This window comes from Thunnus thynnus, chromosome 18, assembly GCF_963924715.1.
Source record: "Thunnus thynnus chromosome 18, fThuThy2.1, whole genome shotgun sequence".
Taxonomy (NCBI): domain Eukaryota; kingdom Metazoa; phylum Chordata; class Actinopteri; order Scombriformes; family Scombridae; genus Thunnus; species Thunnus thynnus.
In genome coordinates this window covers 8,038,399-8,054,844 of record NC_089534.1, presented here as the reverse complement: position 1 = coordinate 8,054,844, position 16,446 = coordinate 8,038,399, and the positions used below count along the sequence as shown (strand labels likewise).

Below are 16,446 nucleotides of genomic sequence, written 5' to 3'. Positions count from 1 at the left end.
CATGTGTTCGGTCTCTGTGATCATCAGCCAGAATAAGAACAATGACAATGATGATGTACAAAGGGAAGACAGAAACAAATGGGAGGTGAAAATGAGGCTGAGAGGCAAGAGAAGCTGGATGAAGATTAGAAAATGAGGCTAATAAGACTTAATGCCCCCTGCTCCTTATGTACTTTTAGTGTGTTACCTTGCTCTTATTGTGTTTTATATATATTCTGTAGATCTACAGCTATGTTCACAGTTCTGTGAGGCTGTACTTGAGGACAAAGGTGCTTTGAACTAACTGCTAGTATCAGCATGTTAAGATGCTCCCAGTGACGATGCTAACATGCTGGTATATGGTATAATGTTTACCATGATCACCATCTTAATTTAGTGTGTTAGCATGCTAATGTTTGCTAATTATCACTAAAGACAAAGTACAGCTGAGGCAGATGGGAAAGTCATTAGTTTTGCATGTATCTGGACTTAAACCAAAGTATCGAACACATTAAAATTTAAACCTGATCGGGCGCCTGGTCGCCTACTGGCTAAGATGCACGGCTTTGTTGCATGTCATACCCCTCTCTATCCCTGTTTCTTGTCTCTCTGCATGTTCAGCTTTCTAATAAACAAAAAAAATTTGAAACAATCTAAATAAAAATAAAGAAATAAGAAGAATTTTGAGCTGATAATGGTGCTAGATGAAACCAAAGTGATTTTTCATGGTAATCCATCCAATTGTTGTCAAGACATTTCACTAAAAATCACAAATGTCTAACTCATAGTGGCTCTAGAGGAAAAATCAGAGGATCACCAAAGTCATTAGGATATATTGCCTGGGAATCATGAATGATTTTGTGTCAATCCATGTTGTAGATATTAGAATATTTCATGGATAAGTGGAAACTGACCTGCTGGAGGTGCTGGATGACAAGCGAGGGGATTATTAAAGACGTGAGGATTCATCCTCTGGGAACCATATCTGTCAGTACAAAATTTCATGGCAATCCTTCCAACAGTAGTCAGGATATTTCAGCTGGCCATCCTTGGAGCCAGAGAAGAAGAGAAGAGAGAAAACATAGCAATCATCATCATCATCGAGCGTACTTGAGATGGAAAGAACAATCGTGATGTTTCTGATGATAACAACAGCCGCAGCGAAAAGCAACTTTTTTATACTTTGAGTCACATTTCAAGTTGAACTCCCTTTTTCATCTTGAGCTGCTGTTCGCCTCAGCTCCCTGTGACAGTGTGAATGCTGGCCCTGAACCTGTGTGAGGTCTGATAGTGATGGATGAATTGGGTACATAGACAGAGCCCTCGGTTAGGCTGAGATAAGGAGCAAAGAAGAAAAAGCGGCCGTTGCGAGGCCTGTCTGTCATTGATACCGCTGTTATCCACTAGCTGTCCAGTGTACATAAATGCTTCCTCTGGTGGCCAAGAGGCAGTGATTACCTTGATGACAGAACAAGTCAAGCTTAACTTGGCACGATATCACATTAAAACGTTGTAAGTCTTGTTTTGGTATTGACATTCTGTAAATTTTCCTGTAGCTGCCTTAAGCATGAAGTCAGTAAAATTTGAGGTGGTCAATCTAAAAATCTAGGTTTGCAAGTGCAATTTAAAAAAAATGAAGACAATAGCTAGTATGTTTGTTTTCTGACGTACACCCTGAGGTTTCGTCACATGTTGCTCTTTTGTTGCTGCTGTTGAGGGTTTTGTCATTCACATCAACTACAAAATGAACTCTACTATCAATTTTCAGGGAGGATAATATTACTTCCAAGGATAATCTGCAAAAAAAAAAACATATTTCTGGATTGGACTACAGCCCAACCACTTCCAATGTTGGAGAAAAAAAAAGTGAAGCTTTCATCATTCAGTAAGGATTAGAAACACAAATAACCTTCTATAGAAATGTGTAATTGCTTTCCAAACAGCCATATCAAAACATTAAAGCTATACGGACTATCACAGTGAATACTCCAAGGAGGGTTAATTCATTCTGTTGTGATATAATGAGAATGTATTGATTTTCATCAGACAGAGACAGAGGGTAGTAGGACGTTTGCCATAAAGGCTCCACAAGTGTGGAATAACCTTCCACTGAGAATCAGACAAACTACCTCAGTACCTTAACTCTTTTAAAAACTCAGTTTTTCTTTTTGTATGTTTTCTTCTATTCATTTATTTATTCTTTTATTGTCTTTTATCTATATTTCTATATCTTGATTGCATTGAAATTATGCTAATCTGTTACTGCACTGTGTATCATCTGTTTTTACGTCTGTGAAGCACTTTGTAAACTTGTTTTTGAAAAGTTCTATATAAAGATTATTAATATTATTACCATCATCAATGGAAATATGCTAAATAATTATTATATATCAGCAATTTTAATCTATCATTCCTTCACCATGAATCACAGAATGTTATATAAAAGGCTTTAATAAGAAAGACAAATAATTTTACTGAATACTGCAAGAAAAATAGAAAAATGCACCATTTGAGATTGTTGAGGAAATAATAGGCTGGAATAAAAGCAGACTTTATTATGCAATCAGTATAACTGTATTATCTCTCCCAAGACAATTCGCCTATGATAAACTCTATTTCTAGTATACAGACATAACAAACAACTAGAGACAACTTGGCACTATTTCCCTAAATTTGCATATATATATAAATTTCTTACTTCCTGCACTAACAACTAGATTTAGAAGATTTTTTGCAGCCCAGATTGGTGTTTGGGGGATAAAAAAATGCTGACTGATGGCTCACGGGCTCCCTGCCAAAAGAGTTCATCAAACTCACACACAAGTGCAACCGAGATTGACCTGCGTTTGGCTCGTGTCTGCTGTTCATTTCAAGTCCTCCTCTCCTCTGCATCTCATCCAGCTGAGGTATTTTACCATCCTGCTCCTCAATGAAACCCAATGAAGTGTAACCAGAAGAGGAGAAGAAGAGGAAGGGCGGTGGGGGGAGGAGGGGGGGGGGGGGGGGGGGGGGATCTCTGCAGTGGTTTACGGCTGCTCAGGGTTTTCACCTGTCAAGACACAACTGATTGTTATTAACAGCGGGGGCCAAAAATGAATTTTGCCTGGAAAAGAATTACATTTTCCATTGTGAAAAGCCGCCTTAATTTTGCATGGCGGGAAGAATTACACGTCCGTCCTAAAGAAATCTGCAGCGTCAACCACCAAAAAGTCAAGGAAGGTTTTATTTCAGAGCGTAAGCATTCAGTGAGACACACAGCAGTATTTCATGTGTCTATATATATATATCGATCAAATTACATAACACCCTCAAGATATTTTGTTTTCACTACCAGCTGTATTACCAAGGGGGCATGTGAAACAAGAGGCACTTTATTTCTCATAAATATTGTAGAGAATATTCATACTAAGAATCCAACCCACCCAGTGGCCACCAGTCTTTCAGCAGGGTTTACACAATAAAGACATAAGGATGGTGGTAGACTTTCCAATGCTGGCTCACCGAGGAGGAGAATCATCATTTGTAAAAGAGTGACTGCTCTGAAATTGAGTAGCAGATGCTGGGATGATGTTTACTGACGTTAACTCTTGTGTGCGGGGAGCTCGGGATAGACCTTTTCAGGATTAAATGCAAGGGTTTTGACCTCAATCAAGGAAATAATTACTGTTGCCCCTCCTGTTGAAGGACTCCATAATTAGCAAGCAAAGCCCCCACAGAAACACAATTAGTCTGAAAACAGCGGTGATTAGAACTATAATTCTTATTGGACTCATCAACATCTTTTTGGGGTGCCTGGAATGTCTTATTGAATTTGTAGGGAAATTCAATTCTGGCTGTTTTGTGCAGTTCTCACAAAATATCTCCTAATAAATTCTTCAGCCAGATGCGCTCTATATTACGCCCCAATGTCTGCATCCAGATGCTATCTGTCAAAGCAAGTGAGATATGATAATAGAATGGAAGGCATTTGCTTCAAGATAAAAACAAGTGAAGTGTGACTGGCTCCATCTTGCTCAAGTAATGAAGACTATTCATGATTGGCATCACTGATAAAAGCTATGGATCACATAAGCACACACACACACTTCAAAGCTGCTCTTTTCTTTCACAGTGTGCTTCAGTGCAATGAATCACCATGTTTCCTATTATATTCTCTCAGAAGAACAAACACACACACAGACACACACACACACACACACACACACACCATTGCTGTTCTCTGTCATCACCAGTGTTGCCACCCCTCCACCAAAAACAGTCGATACTGATGCAGCACCCACTCATTGTGTATAGATAGGTGTAGTTCAGAAGGCCTTTGTGATTAAAGGGGACTGCAGCATTGAGACAAGTTTTTGCTCTCTCTGTTTTTCTTCTTCTTCTTCTTCTTTTTTTTTTTTGTCAGATTAAATGGCTTGATTACAAAACTGTCCCGGCGTATAATAGGCTACTGATTGAAATTCATTACTTTAGTAGTCCTAAGGCATTCTCAGCTCTTCTATCATGGTTTTACAAAAAGCTTGTCAGTACTGAAAACTGAGGACCCACTGAAGCACATATTTCTAATCTAATGTGTGCTGAGGTCTGAATCTACCAAAATACTCAGAAAACACTTTGGGGCAGTTTTTTTTCGTATCATTTAGCTTTTTGAGTAATTTTAACATTTGGAAAGGCCAAATGGTAGGCTAGGTTGGCTGGAGGGATGAACTCTCACGAGAATTTCACAAATCCACTCACCCATTTTTTTAAAATTGAGAAACATTTTTCAAATAATACATTATGTAATCATAACACAAGTTTTCAAGGAATAAAACACAATATAGACAACAAGTTAGAACCAAAAGAAAAACAAAGATATTTAGTTCCATGACAGAAATATGTAAAAATAGAAGAAAAAAAAAAAGATTAAAATTAACATATATATGAACCCATACAAGAAGTTTACTTAATCACGTAATCAGATACTGAAGAGTTTGCATAAATTGATTTTTGGTTGGTTTTTTATTACAGGTTTTTAAATATGACAGTGTTTGAAGATATATGCTTAGATCTGTTTGTTTTAATGTCATATAAGATGGTAACTTCTTCAATAGTTTCATTCAAATTTGGCTAAAATAATGAAAAAATTAATGACTTGTTGTTCATTGCTGAGAAATTAGGATTGTTGAATATTAATAGCAAACTGTGCAAACTCTTCTTCTTCTTGTTCTTTGAAGGTTTATTGGCTGACAATTTATTGGCATTTGTCAAACAACAAATTGGTGCATTTCCACCATCAGCTGGTATGGAGTGTGGATCAGAATGTCTTGTTTTTACAATATTAATTAAAAAAAAACTCATATCTTCTCAATCAAATTAGTTCATCTAAGATACTGAAATAGGATTCAATAACAGTCATTTCTTGAGATCTTTTGTAGAATATCTATTAAATCAAAGCGTACTTTTATCTCTCTGAAGTTTTGAATCTTTCTGCCTCATATTTCTGACAGTGTAGCAAAACATTCTCCACTGTTTCTTCTTGTTCACAGTTTTCACATCTGCCTGTATTTTGTTTACCTATTTTGAATGATGTGCTGTTTATCTCATCTCTCCTTCCTGCACACCTCATTTCCCCCACTTTCCTCTGAACTTTAGAAAACCATCATCCTTTCCTCTCTTCCTCTCTTTGCTTTTGCCACCTTTCCTTCAATCTCTGCTTAGTAACGCTCTTGATTTCTGCCTTGCTGAAGAGAACTGCGAAATCAATGTGATTATTTATCCTTTGCCACCTTATCTGGCATTTCATTTCGTTTGATGCCAATATGTGCCGGCACCCGTGAAAATATCACTGTAAGACCCAATATTTGAATTCTGAATAATATTTGTTGTACTTCTAGCAAAATGTCTGGTCTGCTGTGTGGATGACTGCACTGTAAACTGACTGGTGATGAGCTTGAATATGAACAAATGATTTCTCTCAGTGGTCGTGTATCCTCTTACAAGCATTTCTCCTGTGTAAGCTGATAATTCCTCACTGATCCTTTTCCAAACTTTGAGATGAAACTCTGGAACAATAAATGCCACTCCTACTTTAATAACTAAACTCTTTGATGCATCTGTGTAGATCTGGATGTAACTGAGGTAACTATAAATATATGCCTGCATGGTGTGTGAATAATAAATAGATCCTAATAATGTAAAATCTACTGTGGTGTCCGGATGTCTCCAAGGTGGGACTGCTGTCAATGGTACTTATGGACTAAAGTTTAACTGAGCTGCCTTAAATTCTGTTGCTTTCTGTGTCAGTCCATCAAAGCTTTTTGTTTCCCTCCTCTCCTTTTCCCAACAAGGTTTTAAAGTGCAATGTAAAAAAAAAAACAACCTGTCAAATAACAATAAAGTTAGTTATTCTACAGAGATTTATTTTAAAAATACTGATATTTACTTTGGACATTGTCTGCATTTTTACAGTCCAACCATTGTAAAATAAAAAGAAAATCCCATTATAAAACATCGCTAGAATGTTAAACAAATGTATAAATCTGCACAAAAAATGAAAAAGATTGCAGAACTACCTGAAAAATTACCTCATTTAAATGAAGACTCTTGTTTTCATACAGTAATCTTTGATAAATTCATAGGATTATCCAATCCATCCACAAGAACTCCCCATCAAAGTACAGATTTCTGGATGTAAAACACAGAAAAATAATGTAAAATTACATTCAAATTACCCTCATTTAACACCCATTAACATTATCTTGAGAACTTTAGACTTTTATTTAATGTGATTATTCAATCTATTTACAGTAAAACCCTGGTAAATGTTGGTTTTATACTGTACAAAAAAATACGATCATGTGATAATAGTTTACAAGAACATAATTTTTAACATAATAACAGATTACAGCCTTTATTTTATGTTGAATATTTTTAATAAAAATAATTTACTGTGTTTTTATGGCAGTTACACTTAATGTAGACAAAACAAAAAGAAGTAAAATAATACAGTACATTTTTTTACAGTGTCTTGTGTTGGGTGATCTTGACTATGGCCCTGTAAATTAACCCAATAATTCAGTGATAGGGATAGCAACATTTGTCATTTTTACTTCAAAAATGACTAAAACGATTATTCAATTATCAAACTAGTAATCCTCTGTCGATTAGTCAGTTGAATAACTTTTAAATACAGCAATCCAAAAGAAACAAAGCAAAAAGTGGAAGAAAGTTTTACAAAAACACAATTTTGTATGTCAAAAAAAAAAAAAAAAAAAAAAAAAAATATATATATATATATATATATATATATATATATATATTGTTTGTATCCTATCCTGTCCCATCATCTCTGGACCCCTTTGATTAATCCAGCGACCCCTTGTGGGGGTCCCGACCCCCAGGTAGGGAACCGCTGGTTTAATGTAGTAGTTAATGTTTCCTCAGAGCTAAAATGTTGCTCACGACAATTCAAATCGTATTACACTCTATGGCTCTGCTAACAGCCAATCAGAACACGCGGCTGCATTTACGTAGCCAATCACAATGCACGCACACACAAAGCGGGACGCTCTGAATTTAGATGCGGAAGTCTGTCGCAATTCCGTTTAGTTTAGCTGTTTTTTTTGTTGTTGTTGTTGTCAACCGAAAACAAACCAGATTGAATTGAATATGATATGAAACGACACGTCAGTCACGTAGATTAGGAGGAAGATTTAAATTGATTTGTTCCCGGTAGTTTAAGCTGCGGCCGTGTGGGTAAGTTTGAAATAAACGTGATGAGAGGTCATAATGTTGGTTCACTTCCCTTTTAAACGAGTTAGACATTTTAAATTCGCGCAGGAACTGAGCTATTGTTTGTAACGTTACACCGAATTCCGTTTAGTTCTATGTCGTCGTAAAATTTAGGTACTTTGGGACGAGGTCATTTGGCTACTGAAGTCAGCTTAAACCCAAGCAAGGATAGTTTTTAAATAGCTGAGTTATGTAACGTTAGGAAGCCCAGCTGAGCTTCATCAGTTTTGGTTTTGAAGTTCCCGTTGAAAACATGAAGGACAATCCGGTGTGTTGCAGCTGAATGAAGTCAGCTATCTTACAGTTGTACACATAATTATAAAATAATTTTAACGCACTTTTCATTCGTAGTGAAACTCAAAGTGCTGCAACGTTAAAAACATACAACAAGAAAACAATAAGACGCCTATATTAGGCGCTTATGTATGTATATTACGTGTTGTGTTACCATGCTAACCTTAGCTTTGTGTTTTGTTTAGCTCTGACAGCACGTTCAGCCCCTGTGAGAGATGGAGGAGCTCTACACTTTAGAGAAGGAGGTTGGACGAGGCAGTTATGGTGTCGTCTTTGAAGGCCATGTGGCCAAAACGGGCCAGAGGGTGGCTATCAAGCGTCTGCCCTGCAGCAACCCGGAGTGCATTGAACTCTACCTGCAAGAGCTGTGGGCCATGAGAGCCACAGCCAGGAACCATGTCAATGTCATCGCACTCCACAGCTGCCTCCTGCAGACAGGGCCAAGGAGTCTGAAGACCCTAAAACCAGGGAAACTGCCTCTACGTCTAGTTGAGAGCGTGCTGAAGGGCAGTGTAGTCGGACCACCACGAGGTCAGGAAAGGGATAATTCCCAGTCCAACACTCAGAGGAGGACTAACTCTGTCTCCAGACTTCAGGACAGGACCAATACTTTGCAGGCCAGGGCAAAACCCCAGGATAAGACTAAATCAACTCCATCTGATACTACAACCCCACAAAGGCCTCAAAACAGAGCCAGGAAGAGACCAGCCGAGAGGGAGGACGAGCAGCCGGGACCCCTGCGCTGTTTGGCTCTCTGGCTTGTGATGGAGTACTGTGACGGGGGCGACTTGAATCAGTACCTGCTCTCCAGGCCACCAGATGCCCAGCGTGACCACAATGTGGTGCAGCAGCTCAGCAGTGCTGTGGCCTTCCTGCATAGCCTGGGAATAACCCATAGGGACCTGAAGCCCGACAATGTGTTGGTCTCTGTTACACCAAAAGGCCCCATTGTCAAGGTAGGTAGATTGTTGTGAAGTTAAAATGCTGCTGTCAGATCAGGTGGCATTATGCTACAGTCAGTACTCAACTTGTGGGAAAATACGTTGTCAACAGTGTTTCCCCTGTAATAGTACAGGCCTGGCGGGGCCAAAAAATATTTTTTTAAACGTGAAAAATAACGTCAAATATCTGTTCATTCGCAAATCAATAGCGTTTGGGAGTCTCTGAGCAGCGCTGTCTCGAAATGTGAGTTAACGTCTGTGTCGTTGCCTGGGAAACGGGGCAGTAGATGGACAGTACAGACTACAGTGTGTCATTTAATAAATGCTGCAGCTGGTCAAGACCATGAAAAGTCACGTCTGTTGTTACCCCAACTGCTGGAAAAGTGAAGGGCTTAATATTATTGACTTTTTTACATATTGGCAATGCAAGTCCACATGTCAGCAATCCTTGTCAATTTTTTACATTGCATCGTCAAAGGGAAGATTAAATATTGGATATCAGGTCATTATTTTTTTTACTGTGCTCCTTTTATCTAAGGTACAGAGTAGATCTAAAATAAAACTTCCTAAAGTCATAAATTAGTGAACTTGTACTTGAGTTTCATGCTGACGCAGCATACTGTTTATTTTTATTTGTTCAATTAATCACCTTGTCCAACCTCCAGGTGGCAGACTTTGGTCTGAGCAAGATGAGCGAGGGCTGGATGGATGGTGCTCTGACCAGGCAGCACTTTTCCTCCACCTGTGGTTCTGACTTCTACATGGCTCCAGAAGTTTGGGGTGGACTGACCTACACAGCCCAGGCAGACATCTTCTCCCTGGGTGTGATGTTCTGGGCCGTCCTGGAGAGAATCACCTTTGTGGAAGAAGGAACCACACAGGAACAACTCGGTAAGTGTGCAGTGAGGGATCAACAGGGTGCAGAAAAGATTGCAAGGGAGAGACGGAGGGTAACATCACATCTCATGATACCTTGATGCGTCTTGGCCTCAGATGAAAGAGTGTGAGCAACGAATGCAACACTCAAACTACACCAGGACAAGATGCAAGCTTAAATTACACTTCAATCTGCAAAAATGTGAAAAAAACTGAGGATTTTATCAACATCTTTATATAAACGGGATAGCGTGAACACGAGGTAACACATCAGCATGTCGCGTGTTTTCCTGCTCACCAGTCAGAGCACTCAGAAAGGTTGGAAAGGTCGAGTGTGCGGTCGGGCAGGTTGATGACGCATCTCACTGAATCGAGTTTGACTTAATTAACTAGCACATATTAAAAATGTCAGATACTATACGTCATACATTCATCAGCCATGGATGGTAAATCATAAATCTAAATGGCAGAGAGATGAAGGATGATTTATGCAATGCACATTTTGATACGGATTATATCAGCACTGTCTCTTTTAATACAAGCTGACATTATGTAGTTCTTGCTTCCCTGCATCCAAAAGTACTGTTGCATACTGACAGCATATGAGATACAGATTTCTTTAGAATAATGTGGCAACCATTTATTTCATATTTACTTTGTTTTTATATCTTATCGCTACCCACCTTTGGTTCCTGTCCCAGTGCTCTGACCCACAATAATGAATATAAATTACATTTTGACGCTAATGCAAAGATGCAGGCGAGTTGGTATTTGTCTTCGATGTAATGAACTGGACCCACAAACCTCACCCTAAAGCAATCTGAACAAGGAGAAACTGTCAGGAGAAGCACTGTGCCGAGGAACGCACTGAACCTCTGCAGAACATTGAGATTTTAATCTGTTTTTTTTTTTAATGCCCTATTTTCCTGTCAGAACCTCATGTGGCCATAGGATGAGGAAGCAATTTAATGTATGAGAGTCTAGGGCCCTGTTCTGCTCTCTGCTTCACTGTTAGAGAGTAATGAAATGGCTGTGATACAAATGTCTCATTTTATTCACAAAAAAAGGGTCTGGCCAGAGCCGCCAGCCTAGTGGCAGGGGGATGTGAACCATTATCTTCAAGTTTAGTACCTGAGACCCTCCCTGAGTCATTGGTACTCTATTAGGCTGAATGAAAATGGTTATGATTGGAGGCAGAGAGGGGTGTCAGTGGATACAAATATAAAAAATATATATATTAAAAAAAAAAGGCAAAATGAGATTAAGCAGCCCCGATCACAGTCCTTTTTGTCAGGGAGAAAATGGGGAGCTAGAGGCTTTTCACAGATGGATAAAATGCTCTATTATTTTACTTTATCCTTTCCCAAGACCCACACAGTTATCTGACTAAGCAGGGGAGCGGAGAGAATATAGTCAAGGAGGAAGAGACGCTCCGGTGTTTGTCATCTAGTCGCAGCCCAACGCTTGTTGGCCTCTTGCTCAGTGACGGTAGGCCACTGCTCCTCCAGTGTTGTGGTCAGTGTTCAGAGATGAACATCATCAAGAGGAAGAAGACGTGCATGACAGATTTGTTACTAACAGAGCTCCATTAAAATTAAATTATACTACAAGAAACCTTGAAATTAACTAACAATTTATGTGCTTTTAATCACTTCCACAGATAATCTTCTTTAAATTTTTTGGGTTGCTACATTTTAGGGATGCAAGTAATGATTTTTTTTTACTCTTCATTAATCTACTAATTTCTTTCAATTAATCATTTAGTCTAGAAAATGTCAAGTAATGACAAATGACCGATTCAAACCGTTTTATATTAAGATTTCCTTATTAGTCTGATGTTCAGCCAAAAAAAAATATTAATTTCATAATAGTGTGGAGGAAAGAAAAGGAAGCTCATCTTTGTAGTTAAATTTTGCTAATCAGACAGAAATATTGTATATCATGTGTGTGGGGCGGTAAAAGTTTTTCCTGCTCTATAACAGATGGAACAAAACTATCAGGAGAGTGAGGAAGATGTCGGCCAAACACAGTGTGTGTACACGTCCACTCTTACAAGAGGTCTAATCATGTAAAATAAGTGAAAACACCTTTAAGGAAATATGTATGAAACATTACGGGACATAAATACAGAGCCTGACTTATTTATTTCTGTGAGCTTAGCTTGCTTAAGTTTGTCTTTCCATCCTGACTGACCTTACCTTAGAAGCACAAAGCAGAGCGCTGTCACTTATTAACAAGAGTATATGACAGGACCTTGTTTTAAGAAGCAACGTTTGGCAAATGATTCATTTGGAAAACACATCTGCTAATATTATAAAATGTTTTACTAGATTAATTTTTCCTCATGTAGCCTCTTGTTTACGTAATGATCTTGGTTGAATGAGTCTGTTCTGCAGTGTTGGTCTTGAGCACTTAACTGCATGTTAGATAATCGGGTAAGTGTGCCTCTTCTGAAAAATGTCAACATGCAGTACTCTTAACCCACACTTGATACACACTTAACACTAAAACTGACTCAAAGCAGAATTTAGAGCCAAGTGGATCCCACAGTTTGTCAAGATCTTCTGCATAAGACCTGACAATATTTAGGGTCCGAGCCCAAAGGGCAAAGGCTCTATTGTATTTCGTGTGTTATTTAGATTTGTGGTGCTGCTCATACAGCACTTTCACTGAGTGTTTTATGTTGTTCATTTCTTGTTAGTAGATTATAATTGTATTGTTCCTGTTTACTAAAAAAGCCTGTGAGCTCGAGTGTGTCCCAGTGTCTTCTGAGAATCCTCCACACGCTTGCTATCTTAACAGGCGCTTGTTTGTCGGCAAATTACCGGAAATACGCCACACCAGTAGGCATCGACTTCTTGCAAATACAAGTAGTCAATCACTGAGATCAAGTGGCTCCCCGCAGTCTCTGTTGCTGCTATCAGATGGGAACCTCCTGCCTGATGGACTTACCGGTGTCTTCCCTCATGTTTCCCCTTTTAGGTGCTTACGTGTGTAAGGGTCGCTCAGGCTGGTTGATGCCGCTTGGGGAAGCTTTGTGGGAGAACGCTGACCTCCAGCTGTGTATCCCTATGAAGTTTAAGAGAGCGCCCCCGCTGCCACCCCCTCCTGGTCCAGCCATGTGCGCCCTGCTTTTAGACATGCTTGCCTCAAACCCGGATTCTCGGCCCCCTGCAGACCAGCTGGAGGCCAGAGTGCGCTCTGCTCTGGAAGAGGACTCCCACTGACTCTTAAGAGACCACATAGTGGTTATAGCCACTACATGTATATATTGAGTGTGGGACCCCCTGACTGCAGTGCTTCCTGCATGTGTAAAGAACAGCCACTTGGCTGCAGCAGAAAAGAGGGGATACGAGTGCAGAGCAACTCAAAATACAGTCAAGCCCGAAATTATTCATACCCCTGGCAAATTTTGACTTAAAGTTACTTTTATTCAACCAGCAAGTTTTGTTTTTTTGACTGGAAATGACACAAGCTTCTCCCAAAAGATAATAAGACGATGTACAAGAGGCATCATTGTGGGAAAAAATTATTTCTCAGCTTTTATTTACATTTGAACAAAAAGTGGCATGTCCATACCCTTCTCAATAATCAATAGAAAAGCCTTTATTGGCTATTGACCCTTTCCAATTAAGAAAACACTTGCGGGTTGAATAAAAGTAAATTTAAGTCAAAATTTGCCAGGGGTGTGAATAATTTCGGGCTTGACTGTATGTATGATAGTATGTGATTGCAGGTGTTATTTCTATCAGTGAAACAGCAGCTCGGGTTATAAACTGTACAGGAAAAAAAAGGGAAATAAGGATAAACTAGTAGAGGTCCGGTTGAGCCCTTTGGGCCGCTAGTGGAAACCAGATCTTGGACCCCCGACTGCACTGTAGCCAATACATGTACACGCACCGGTATTCAAACAAGTCCATATAGAGATCCACTGGGACTTACTCCAGTTGTATTTGATGTAAGCACCATGCTGTTTGTTGTAGGTCTTGAATAACAGTCTTATTCTTATTATTAATGTGTATATGGCTAAAATGTAACGCTGCTGTAGCTCGATGTTTAGCGGGTCTGCAGTATTTACGCTACGCCTGATTATTGACGCTTCAGATTTAAATTTTACTCAAATATCACAAACCACGCCATTGATGTAGCATGTACAGTCCACTGGGCTTCCTGATGAGTGAGTGACCACTTGTCCATTATAAAGCATAGTAAAAACATCTTTGGGACACTAATAAATAATTCTTAATAGCCATCGAGACAGGTGTTATTATGTCATAAGGTGTTTCTAGTATTATTCCTCAGAATACAGTGTGTGTGAATGAGGTGGACGATATATTTTGCATTACATTATCTCCTGCAGGTGCTTGTAATTTTCTGATCTCTGTGTGTATTTAAGATTTTTTGTTGCAGGAATATTTCTTAAATATTGATGTATTTCATATTAGTTTAATACATGAACTTAAATGATTTTAAAATGTTTCTTTAAAGGGTTTCTTATTTCAAAATAAATTATTTCCTCATTTCACCAGTTTGATGTTTTAAAGCTTTTGTTTTTGAAAGTTAGTTTCTGTGTGAGCATCGTTTTGTGATATCAGCACTGCAAACTAAAGTGCACACAGTGACTAACGATTACTAATATACCAACCCCCCCTCCCCCCCCCTGTGAACAGGAAATTAAAGCCAGGCATTAGGCCTGTTGTTGATCATATCCATGCTGAGACCACAGCATTTATTACTGGTCATCAGTCTTAGTCACTGACAGTTCATATCTTAGATGACCACTTATTTTTCCGCTCACATGCTTGAAAAAAGGATATTTATTATCACCATGTATTGTCAAGAAACCCCATTTTTAATGTAATGTCATTTAAATAAACAGGAAATTGTAACCTATGACTGTTGTGTAAAATTCCTGCTTTGTTTTCTTGCCAAAACGTTAAATAAATAAAAGAAGCATCCATCCGGCTGTTTTCTCAGCCTGTCACTGTGATGAGACTCCTGAGCTCACACGGACGTCAGAGGGACAAGAGGAAGATTTAAGCCGGTGAAGTTGCTCAGCTAACCTCTCTGCTCCCAGCTCAATGAGGTCTTCTCCAACGGATCTGTGACCTTTACTGGTGTGACCGACTCCTCACGCTCTGCTGACCAGCCAATAGCTCACTCAGACGAACTTTGACCTCCCTACTTCTTTTTTTAAAAGGAATTGAAGGTCCTACTGACATTAGGGTGGAAATGTCTCTTTATTATTCGCAATCTGACGAGAGATTTCAGATAAACCTGTAAAAACGATGGTTTATGCGTATATGGAGCTATGACTGATTATTTTAATTATTGACTGATAAACCGATTATTTTCTTGAAAATCCGGAGATGAATGATTTATTATCAGAGAGGAGTATGAAAACCAGAAAATATTCATATTTGGGATGCTGGAACCAATGATTCACTATTTTTGCCTGGTAAAAATGGCTTAAATGATTATTCAGTTGCCAAAATCGTTGCAGCTCTGTGTGTATATATGAATATATGTGAACTGGACTCTTGCACTATTATACAGACCAATGAACCTTCTTTATTATTCTATAACTTAAAACAAAGTAGTACAGTGGTCATTAGAATAGATTCTTTTGGTCCATCCATCCATTTCCTGCTGCTTATCTGGGACAGGGTTGTGGTGACATCAGACTGAGTAAGGAAACCCAGCCATCCTTCTCCCCGGCAATGCCCTCCAGCTCCTCCTGGGGGATCCCAAGGCGTTCCCAGGCCAGGAGAGACATGTAGTCCTTCCGACGTGTTCTGGGTCTGCTCCAGGGTCTCCTGGACGTACCTGGAACACCTTCAGAGGGAGGCATCCAGGAGGCATCCTAACCAAGTGCCCAAACCACCTCAACCGGCTCCTTTCGATGCAAAGGAGCAGAGGCTCTACTCTGAACTCGCCCCTTGGTCTACTTTAGTCTATATATATACACCCTACCCAGTATATCTACATTTGCATAAATACTGTAAGTTGCATGGGTGAAATTCCAATGAATAAAAAGCAGGATAAACTACTTTTAAACAAACAAAAAAACCACTTGACCCTGTCCCCAACATAAACACTTCCTCATGACCTCCTCTACCTACCAGTGACAGCTTAAAAGGTCTTTTCTTAACATAGTACAAGACTAATATGAATTTTGAAAAAAAATCACATTAAATTTCAAGACATTTAAATATAATTAATTCCCATTAAGTAGTACTTGTCCCTTGAATACGAGACTACTGCCATGCTAGCCCCATTTTGTACCTCTCACATATTAGCATACTGTACATTTAGTTCAGAGGTTACCATCAGTTTCTCTAAAAGCAGGCGGTGTTTAAAAACATCTTTGCTCTGAAGGTTTTCCAGAATACCCAAAGACTCTCTTAACCAATTGGATGAAAAAATCAGTCAGCTGAATGATAAAAAAGTGTACGATTTCAGTCAACCAAGATTTTCTTTGGTGATCCTGACACTACTAGGGCTGTAGTCAACCAAAGTCATTAGGATTCATCCTCTGGGAACCACGAATGTCTGTTCAAAACGTCATTGTATCCAATGTAATCCA

At 39.1% G+C, this 16,446-nt stretch overlaps 1 protein-coding gene across 2 annotated transcripts; it reads left to right on the top strand.

Moving 5' to 3' along the window:
• Positions 1 to 7,520: 7,520 nt before the first annotated feature.
• si:ch211-63o20.7 (Serine/threonine-protein kinase pdik1l-B-like) lies at positions 7,521 to 14,753 on the top strand. Of its 2 annotated transcripts, none has more exons than XM_067572727.1 (4): positions 7,521 to 7,713; positions 8,229 to 8,999; positions 9,650 to 9,875; positions 12,843 to 14,753. In XM_067572727.1, exons 2-4 carry the CDS (start codon positions 8,259 to 8,261, stop codon positions 13,085 to 13,087), a joined length of 1,212 nt encoding a protein of 403 aa, XP_067428828.1. In that variant the 5' UTR covers positions 7,521 to 7,713; positions 8,229 to 8,258; the 3' UTR covers positions 13,088 to 14,753. The 2 variants fall into 2 exon arrangements, with proteins under 2 accessions (XP_067428828.1, XP_067428829.1); XM_067572728.1 differs by lacking the exon at positions 7,521 to 7,713 and adding an exon at positions 7,783 to 8,017.
• Positions 14,754 to 16,446: the final 1,693 nt, after the last annotated feature.